The 11050-nt window shown below is 41.8% G+C and overlaps 1 protein-coding gene across 1 annotated transcript; it reads right to left on the reverse strand.

Annotated features, from left to right (window-relative positions):
- Positions 1–4339: 4339 nt before the first annotated feature.
- Positions 4340–7666, reverse strand: ccn2a (cellular communication network factor 2a). The gene is made up of 5 exons (XM_088906456.1): positions 7383–7666; positions 6874–7090; positions 6493–6744; positions 5830–6041; positions 4340–5540 (listed from the first exon to the last, which is right to left on the reverse strand). The coding sequence occupies exons 1-5, from the start codon at positions 7449–7451 to the stop codon at positions 5244–5246; spliced, it is 1047 nt and encodes a 348-aa protein (XP_088762582.1). The 5' UTR covers positions 7452–7666; the 3' UTR covers positions 4340–5243.
- Between the last annotated feature and the right edge of the window lie 3384 nt (positions 7667–11050).

The following is an 11050-nucleotide window of genomic DNA, read 5'->3' on the forward strand; positions in this document are numbered from 1 at the left end:
GTAAAAGCCATGGGGTGTGGTAGGTTTTAGATAACCACACAGGTCATGGGGTCTTAGATAAGTAAGCCCACGTGTTGTAGTTTAAGACATGCTGCAGGACGGTATAATGATGTAGAGGAAGGTGGCTGATTCAAGCATGTGACAGTCGCCTGCAACAAAACACAGCTAGAAATACATTTATATGGGATTTGTTGATATGGATCTACAGTATACAAACTGTAATGTCTAAGTGGAATGAAAGTTCTGAACATATCGTACATGGAATTTAAAAGGAAGCACTGAAATGTCCTAATTTGATAAGTGTTCTCTCTTTTTGCTGTGACCCTCCAAATTGAGACCTGCTGCATGTACTTTTCTTTACTTGTGATATCGCTCTGAAATCTGAATGGGGTTCCTGTAGTCAGGTCAATTAGGTGACATGATTTCTGAAGAAGCACACCTGTCTGTATAAGGTCCTCCAGTAGACAGCGTGTGTCAGAGCAGGAACTCTACCAAGGAGCTGTCTGTACACCTCTGTGAATTATGAGGAGGCAGAGATCTGGGTATGAATATTAAAACACATCTCGGGTGTTGAAAGTTCTCAGGAGCACAGTCAGGTAACACTCTCCCTGCCATGACAGATGGCAGTGGCAGCATCATCTTATGGGGAAGTTTATCAGTGGCAGAGACAGGGGCACTTGTCAGGATAGAGGAAACATTTATTGGAGCCAAATACAGGGAAATCTTTGAGGAGATTCTGCTACAGTCAATAAAAGACCCCAGACTGGGGAAAAGATTCACATTCTAGCGAAACAACAACCCCAAGCACACAGCCTAAGAGACACTGGTGTGACTTCAGAACAAGAAGGTGAACGTCCTTGAGTGGCCCAGTCAAAGCCCAGAGTTCAATCCCACTGACAATCTGTGGAAGATTGTGGTTCACCAATGCTCTCCATCCAACTTAACAGAGGTTGAGCACATCTGCAGAAAAAAAGACGGTGAAAATCCCCGGATCCTGATGTGCAAAGCTGATACAGACATACCCAAGAAGCTGTAATTGTTGCAAAAGGTTTGACACTTTGTATAATGTGTAAATCAAGAGGAATAATAATTTCAATGCATTACAAATTCTGGTCATAACAACAGTATTTGCAATTGTCCAGCGGTTTTTCCCTTTTCACTTTACATAAGACACAAGGATTTAACTCCACATACAAAATGCTTCACAGAAATTCATTGACTATTATGAAGCCAGAAAAACAGATTGTCATCTCTGGACAGGCACTTGAAAATACACACCCATTCTGCGTGTTGTTGATGATAACTGCATTATACCGTCCACAACAGTGCATAGCTGGGAACTACTGTAGCTCTGAACTTTCTTTTGATGTCCAGTTTAACTACTTTGTTAGAATACCATTTTATCTTTTGAGGAACATTCCCAAACAAATATTTCTGTCATATAAAAAAAGAATGTAGAGGTATCAGTACCATTTCTATTTACTGCTTTTGCCATCTAAAGTCTATTTGTGCTCCTGCCCTTTTCCTAGTAAATTGATTTTGCTCACAATACTGCCCCCAGGGTACTCATTAACAGACCTCTCTGATGATACATGCCTCTGGTGGTTAAATCCCTTCTTGGCTGCTGGTGCTACTCTGAATATTTGAAAGTTGCTACAGTTATGTATAGGGTTTCACAAATTACAACCTTGTTTTCCCTAGATAAGTTAACTCTAGAAGTTTCTAGGATACGGAAATTAATTTTAAATTTTGTTCATGGTTTTAGTCTTGATTCAAGGGATTTTCTTCCGCCTGCGGTTAGGAAAGATGAAATATCAGAAAGCACACGGGTGTATATTCATTGAGCAGGTCTTGGGGAGTACGCCCCGTTTTTGACTGTACACCAGGGGGCAGTCATGGATAAAAAGAAAAAAAAATCAATGGTAAGCAGTAGGATTTACTGTAACAATAACCATCATGTTTTAAAGTATAATTTCTTAATGCTACTTCACAGTAGAATTGCCACATATGATTGGATTTAGCCCAGATATCTTAGCACTGAAGTTAAAACTCCAAAGGACGTAGAGTGATGGGCTCTAACATACATCACTTCTTTCTGAAACTTTGCTGTGTGGTGTAAGTTACAGAAATATGAATAGAAAAGTTCAGAAATATTAAAATGACATGCTTAGTGTAAAGTAGATGAAAGGGAAGAAAGCACTTAAACATTAGTGTGGTGAATACCAACCTACAAACCACAACTCTGAATCAGTGAATCATCTTAACACTTGCCCATCTGAGTGTGGTGTCCCTGCAGACAGACATCCTCCGAGCTCCAGGGTGCACCGGTGAAGCCTGCTCATCTGCCAGAGCCCCTAGGTTCACAGTCACTTGAATTCTCTTCCACCTTTCAGATCAGCTCTTCCACCTTCTATCAATACCGGGAAGGCCAGAATAGGTATATTCCTCTGCACCACTCCAGGTCTCATGACATAACCCTTTATACCATCTTTCTACTATACTTTAATCAGTAAGGAACACTTTCTCTACTGAGACACTGGACCCTTGCAAACTAGGTAGGCAAGGGCCACCATTTTCCTCAACCACCCGACCCTGGAGGTGGGGGTGATGTAGTCAGCATCACGCTCCAACCAGCCTGCTACCCCCGGAAGGATTAACCCCTGGTACTCATTTGGAAAGCAGGCTGAGTGGACCTGGGAGCCGGCTGGAAGGAATTAGAGCTCCATCACTTGCCCATACCTGGGATTGAACCCGGGACCTTCCGCTCAGGAAGCCGAACAGCCTTGCCGTCTGAGCTACCACAGCTCCCTTACAAACTAGATACTGGAATATTTATCCAAGTGAAGGAGCTACAAGTCACTCTTGATCTTCCTTTCAGTAATCATCATCCATCCTTAATCTCAATCCCTTGTGAGCTCTTCCTTCACACTCTCATACTAGACCCTCTCTAACACAAGGGCTGCAATCCTGCCTTCTGTCTGTCTGCTGATGTTAAAACACAGGAGCCACAAGGCTACACCTGTACTATTTAAACACTCTACATTTATTTCTGATCTCTCATGCTCTTCCACTCCTGCAGGAGCTAAGACAGTCTCTAGCCCTTCTCCTCTTGACTTCTAATACACACTAGATTTTCAATCTACAGGTGTGCCTAGTTACCTACAGAGCCAATCATAAATGTTCTTTTCCACCCGTGGAATTTCATTCCCATTGGATGTCAATGAATCAATTAAACCAGATGGGTCTAACTGTTTCACTCCAATTGATGGCTTTAAGCAGAGCCCCCAGTGTCATGGTAGCATACTAGCACAGTTAGCATTAGTGTTAAGAGAGAAAATAAGCATATTTAATATGTTTTGCATCTTCACATCCAAACTGCATTTGGACAAGATGGTGTTAACGCACTGTAGGAATAAGGGCATGTTTTGTCTAATGTTAATGTTAAAAATAAAACAGCCTTATATTGTGTGAAAACCAAGAACAGAAAATATAATTGCATCTACAGAGTCTGTGAAAAAGTTAATAGATGTGTTATCCAGAGGTGAATGTTTCAAATTGATTATTGATCGGTTTTGGTAATGCTTTAAAAAATATTGTAGCATGCTGCAATACTGTGAATAGCTGGTATGATCATGGGGTATTTCTATTCAGCAGCTGGTGAACAAGATCCCGAGTCACAGCTGTCTTGCTTTCACAAACTTTGTACTATACATTGTTGTTGGAGTTCCTTTCAATTTCCTAATTGCCTGCAGTTCATGAAATACTGATTGGTTCTGTGGACGGGTGTTTAGTCATAAGCATATAGTCATACTGTATATGTTTTTCTATATGCATTTCACATGTGCATTTAGTCATAAGCGTATAAAAACCACATACTCAGCATTATACTCTCACACAGGCTTTTATGGCTTTCAGTCACAGCACTGAGGAAGCAGACAGAATTGTTCTCTTGGTGCTTTTCAACATGTGATCATTATGTTTGTTTTGGAGTCTGTGAGAGAGGAAGCTTTGAGCTGCCTTTGCAGTGTTGTAATGCAGTAGTTTAGTTTTAATGGCAGGTCTTACATTTATGGACATAATGTAGCACAACGTGAATTAGAAAATGGTACAAGTGTGGACGACAAATCTGACCTCAATAACTTAGTTGTGTTTCCTGTAAATTCACCGTTATTCATCATTTGACATTTTTGAGAAAAAAACGTTTGCATCCCTGATTGTACCGCAGCTCTAAGAGTTTCAGATTCACACTCATGATAACACTTTTCTGAGCTTTGTTCCAGCTCTCAGCGGGAAAGGAAACATGACCAGTACAGAAAATAAACAGAAAGGAAACTGTGGATTTATATAAAAAATATAATACTTTATTTTGAACTAGAAAAGTGAAAACATGTAACTTTTTGGTCACACTCCTCAACAAACAGTACACAGACTGTCAAAAATGAACAGTCACTTGAACAAATAAGCTATTAATACAAATATCAAAGCAATAAACAAAAAATGCATCGTTAAATTAACTTAGAGAACTGTACAAAGTATGTACAATATTTACAGCAATAATAAAATAAAAGGAAAGAAGCTACAACAAGTCATCCAGTCCTTTTTTTTGACATGAAAACCAATTCTCTTACAGTAATCTGAATCAGCATGTCAAAGTCACTATTTTTTTTCTCTCAGTGCTGTATAAACTACTGCAGCACAATCACCAAGCACCTTGTCTTGATGGCTGGTTGGCTGTTTTCGGCGAGGGCCGAAAACAGAACCTGCCACCTGCACTGACGCAGTTCTGGAACAGTGAATAATCACAAGAGCACATTCATGTAGCACCCAGGTGGGTAAAGGAGCACGTTTCCTTTCAGAGCCTTCGATCTGCCTACCATAAGTGCTATGAGTTTGAAAACTGCTAGGTCAGTGGGATACCCACCACGGTTGACAGGGATGAGAAATGGCATCTGCTTTTCTATATATATAAGTGTCAACGGCAGGGTTGCCATTTAATAAGACTATAGTGCAGTATTCTACTGAGGCTGCCATATTCGCCTCCTGTCTTTCCATGCCCTCATTAGGGCTAACAGTCTAGAAGGCAAGTAGCCTTAGACACACGTCAATATACACGCAAATACAGAAATATATATAGTTTCGTTTCTTCATAACAAGAGGAAAGAATGCGAAATATGGTGTGCTACAGCTGAGATGGATATCTGTGTGATTCAAGTCGACAGTCACGGCGGGGGGCCGGGGGGCTTTCACGCCATGTCTCCCAGCATCCTCTTGTAGTAGACGGACTGGAAGATGTCGTTCTCCCCAGGGCAGTTGTAGTGGCAGGCGCAGGTCTTGATGAACATCATCTGCTTCTTCATCACCTGGCCGTCGGGACACTTGAACTCCATGGGCAGGGTGCTGGTCCGGTGGGGGGTGCAGCAGCGGCCGTCGGTGCACACGCCGCAGAACTTGGGCCTGTAGGCCTTGGTGGTGGTGCAGCCGGACAGCTCGAACTTCATGGGCTTGGAGACCCGCGGGGTGCGGATGCACTTCTTCCCTTTCTGTGGGGAACAGAGCGGCCGGTTAGAGGGCTCGCTGCAGCTTAGTACCTTCGTGCATTTGGCCCTTTCAGAAGGGAGAAACCTCTCCTAGAGTACTAGGACGATACAAATGGAAAAGGGCAATGTCCCGAGGTGTTAATCCACGTAATAGAAAGTGTTTTACAGCAAAATACGGCTTTAGTGCCTTTTCATAACGCAGATCTCGGAACAAAAGCCTCATTGAAGAGGCTGAGCTCTAAGGTGCCTTGAGAAACCAGAGCGTACTTCATGCAACGCGACCGTTATTCACCTTGATGCTCTGCTCCAGGTCAGACTCGCACGGCCTGACCATACACAGCCTGGACTGCTTCTCCAGCCGGCACTCCCGGTTGTCGTTGGTGACTCTGGTGGAGATGCCCAGGCCGCAGGTCTTGGAGCAGGCGCTCCATTCAGTGGTCTGGACCAAGCAGTTCTGGCGCATCAGTGAGGGGTCGGGACCGTAGGTGTCTTCCTCTCTGTAAGCTGTGAAGCACAAGAAGGAAAAAAACAACCCAAAAGGTTAGAAATAGTGATATTTGTCCCCCCGTCTCTGGTTACTAAGGATCTGCGCCCGTGGCTGGAAGGCTGCCGGTTCGTATCCCCCAGCCAGCAGAGGAATCCTACTCCGTTGGGCCCCTGAGCAAGGCCCTTAACCCCAGCTGCTCCAGGGGTGCTGCATAAATGGCTGACCCTGCGCTCTGACCCCCAGCTTCTCTCCCTGTCTGTGTTTAATGGTGTATGCGAGAAAACAAATTCCTAATGCAAGAAATTGTAGATGGCCAATAAAGTGATCTTATCTTGTTCCTTTTCTTGGTTTTAGGTAGACGATTCTGCTACGGAGCTGCGTTTTAAGACCCAACCTGACCCCCCCTCATTTTTTTAAAAGTTTTTAATCGAAAGCCGAGCGCTTTCCCGGGCGGATGCTGAAACTCACCGGCCAGGGCAGGTCCGACCATGGTCTGGCGCCGCGGAGCGTCGCACACCCACTCCTCGCAGCACTTCCCGGGCACCTTCACCCTGCGCGGCGCGGGGCAGTCGGGGCTGGGCAGGCGGATGTCCATGCTGCACAGGGGCACGCAGCCCACCGCCCCGTCCAGGCAGGTGCACTGATATTTACAGCTGCTCTGGAAGCTCTCGCCGCTCCGGTACACCATGCCGCCGAACACGCAGGGGGAGCCCTCTTTAGCTGGGGAAAAGAAGGAGGGGGGAAATAATTTAGATTTTCGTCTGTCTACTCGGATACCGTGACAAGCTACCGCTGAGCAACAGATTACATCCTTCCAGCTGCTAGGGGTGAGGCCGCAGCGAGTCTTACCGGTGCACACTCCAATCTTGCGATTGACCGGGGAGCCGAAGTCGCAGAAGAGCGCCTTGTGAGGGTCGCAGACGTCGTGCTCGGTGCAGAGGTCTCCCAGCTGTTTGGCGCACACTCGGCAGCAGCCGCAGCTGTCGGTCACCAGGCTCACCCCGGGGGGGCACTGGGGGGGCACCTCGGGGCACCTGCACTGCCCGCTGCACTCCTGTGCAGAAACCTGTGGAGCAGATTGAGCCCAGCGCTCAGTCAGATCGCCTTCTACTTTGCTTCAAGTCCCAATTCAGCACCGAGACAAATGTGACATAAAGATACATGCAGTACGTCCTTGTTTCTTATTTGTACTGTGAATAGTGAAACCTGCTGCTACAGGAGATGTTATTGTAAATCTAAATTTACAAATAACACTGGCGTCTGTGAAACCCCAATTTGCAGACTTTATTGTAAGTTATTATAAAAACATAACAATTACTACAAATCTGATTTAGCATGTTTTCTTAAAAGGAGCTTACCCAGTAAAACAGTGCGAGGCACAGGAAAGAAGTAAACTGCAGGTTGTTCATTCCAGCAGACATTTTCATTGCAGTTGCTGTGAATTGCTGAACGGGCTTCCTTAATCTCTTTCAAGCAAGAGTCTCAAAAAGGTTTTCTGCGATCAAGTCGATCTCGTTGGGTTTTTTTCTTCTTCTTCTTCTTCTTTTCTTGCTTCTGGGTCAAAGCTAAAGTCTAGCTTTCTGTAGATCAGCCGCTGCTTGCTGCCTTTCTCGAGGAGAAATGTTCTGTGTCCGAAGCTGGGAGCTCGCCGTGTATTTATACACGGAGAGCTGCCGTGACGTGCCAAGGGAGTGAATGGCATCCTGGACAAACATGGACATTCTTCGCATTCTTTCCTACTTCCCTGCCTCTTCTAGACTCGCACCGGATTGTTCGTGACCCCCTGACACCCTGCATTCCTCCTGTCTGAAGCGAAGCGCTGACACGTATCAAAATAAAAGTGCAGTCTTAACAGAATTAACCTCACAATGAGGTCCTTACAACTTTCTGTTTTAGCGGCGGAGCTTCTCAAGACTATTTAGTCCATTGGATATGTCAAGATATTTGAGAAGGTGTCGTTTAGCGAGGCGCAGGAGTATTGTATTTATTATACATTTAAGCGTTTATTTCTCACCGGGTTTGTGTCACTTGGACCGTGCAGACAACATTGCTGTGTTGATTTTATTTCTAAAATAAACATTAGGAATAATGTGGATTTTTTGCTTTTTAAACTTCTAAAGGCTTTTTAATATACCTAGATGTATTAATAAATGCAACAAATGAATACAGGAATCAATAGCAGTTGCTGTGTTTTGTAAGCCTTTTGGCATGTACTGTACAATACAAAATTGTCATGTCTTCCATAGCACTGACAATAAGTTAAACATATTATATGGCTATACTATAATATAAAGAGTGCACTTCTCCAAACCTATTGTTAAAACCATGAATTATCTTTACTTCTAACTGGAATTAAGGTGAATTAGTTTTTAATACTTTCATCCTGTTTTATATTGGTATGAATTCAAATTAAATGACTCAGAACACAGTTTTGCTCTAATGCAATGAGAAATGTCTACATTTTGAAAAAACAATACTGCTTGTATTACTACTAATACTTTAGCAGATATGTTTCATTTAGGGTACCAGAAGGCCTTAAACACTCCACAAAATACACACTGTGCTTGACTTGTGTTGTATTAAGCAGAAAGCCCATTAATTGTGGACACCTTGTTTGCTTTTGAAAATGTATCTGCAGTACAGTATTACAGTATTAAGAATAAGTAGGACAATTCTGAACAGGTACACCTCACTTTAGATAAGACAGAGTTCACAGAGACTATTTCATGCACATGCCAAAACATTCATTCAAAATACATAAAGAAACATTTCAATACATGTATTATCATTTCTTTGTATTTTCTTATAAATCAATTTATATTGAAACTGACAAAATACCCTAGATGTGTCCCATTTATGTGTTTTGATAGCTTTTTTATAATTATGGCTAAATAAAGTTATTGGAAAGCACACATTTCTTCGCAACAAGTAAAATACATAATGGTTCAACTATTTAACATTACATTTTATATTAATAGCTCAAACAGACATTAATCCATAATACACAGCCCGGCTTTAATGTGTAATTTTAGTCACATTCTTTTTATAGAAGTCTGCTATCACCTTACTAATAAAGTTTAGTCTATGCGTTTTAAAACACAGGTGTGCCACATTTCTTCTAGACATTGAGCAGACTTTAGGATTGCAGGAAAGCGACTAGACTCTCGGGTTGTATATTTTAAAAAAAGGATCACACAGCCCCTAGACTCAGTCTTCTGAAAGCCAGGATTGGTCTTTGCCAGCCAAATAGGAAATGAAAAACTCTCAGAGAAAACTTCTTGCCAAAGGAATGCATGAACCGAGCCAGCAGACATACAATTACTACAAGCACACAGACTCAGAGGAAGTTTTGTCATATATGGGAATCTTCACTTTCAGCTTTTCTGTCTAGGCAGAAGTACTGTACAAGAGCATCTGCTGTACTGTCTCGTACCTTTAGAGGTTGTGTACCCATCAATCAACACCGTTTCATTTGGGGTAAAATGAAACAACATCTTTTAACCCTTTTTTTAATAAGCAGCAGGTTATTTAATTTTAATTATGTCTGGATTGGGCATCCTAATTTAACCTTTGTTGCTACAACACACGAAATGCCATATGTTGTAGTCCGTGTGGTCCGTACCCTAATGCTTAACGGCTGGCTGTGGTTGTATGTCCATGCATTTGGACATTTGAATTAAATTCATTTCAGAAGGAAAGGCCACACCATGTGTGGCAACACTGAAGCAACTATCATCTTGTTTCTAACACTGGATCTTAGATTACTGCCTCTAAGAGTTCCATTAGTATCTAACAAAGAGGCTGTGCCTTATGACAGACAACCTTCCAAGTAATTCCTCAGTCAATGGAGCATAGTAAAATACTTTCAGGTCTGTTAACCTTTAATGTCATGCACCCTGGTTTTCCATGGTCACTCAAATGGAATGTAATTTTAGCTCTGGTATGTGACTTTATGTGGTGTATATAGTACACCTAAGTCTTCCTTTTTTTAGTTCTTCTAAAGACTAAACCTACTGTACATTGGAAAAAGTGTCCAGCATTCCCGATTAATGCAAAAACAGATCCAGGAAAAAAACGAACCCAATATTTTTGCTCATATTAATTCGCAGTGTGTCAGTGTTATTTATTTTTTCTGGCACTCCTCGTGTGCAACAAGGTGCAGTCTTCTGAGATCTTTCAGTACTGCTCTGATTCCTTTCTCACTTTTATATAAAACTGCATTTCATCTTCCCTCATATTTATCGGCAGCTTCTGTGACAGTTCTCAGATAACAAGTGCAGTATGTTACTTGGGCATTCTTAAAGCAAAATAAATAAATTGAACACTTCAACTAGCAAAATCAGATGTTCTACCTTTCAGTGTTACCTTAATTTATGAATGTTACATTTTATTTGTGTATCAATAAAAAATTAAACTGCTGTTGGGATATGACATTATTATGGTAATTATGATAACATCTTTGAAAAGATCTAGTCTTGTGTTTAGTATTGTTGGCTAATTTTATATTCAGGAAGTCCTACATTTCCATTCCCCTCTGAAATTCAAAACCTGGTTACACCTTCCTACCCAACAGTAGGAGATTTAAGTATTATATACTATCAATTACATTTCATGTTGGTATCCAATCACAACACTGAGCCATTTGTCAATTGCAAAGTACAAGACCATTGCTCAATGGAAAGGTTACTTTGAGTTGAAAGAAAATAAGTAGAAATTCCGATTTGGCCCTGGCATTGTTATCAGTGCATCTTAATGGCTTTAACTCTTTTAAACTTGTATGGAGAGTCTAATAGCTACCTGTTGTAGGTGAAGAGCACAAAAATAAAGAATATCTTCAAGTCTCTCAAAAGAATTGCTTTGTCAGCTTTGAGAGATTAATCCAAACACATACAACATGGTTTTGAAAGAAATTAAATACAAAAAAACAACAACAAAGAGGCAGACAGATGTTGTCTAATATAAGAACATTCTGAAAATCTTTCTGCATTTGTAGTTTAATGTATTTACTGATTACGCATATGAAAAT

The sequence above is a fragment of the Atractosteus spatula genome, chromosome 2 (genome assembly GCF_055471065.1).
Source record: "Atractosteus spatula isolate fAtrSpa1 chromosome 2, fAtrSpa1.hap1, whole genome shotgun sequence".
Classification (NCBI taxonomy): Eukaryota; Metazoa; Chordata; class Actinopteri; order Semionotiformes; family Lepisosteidae; genus Atractosteus; species Atractosteus spatula.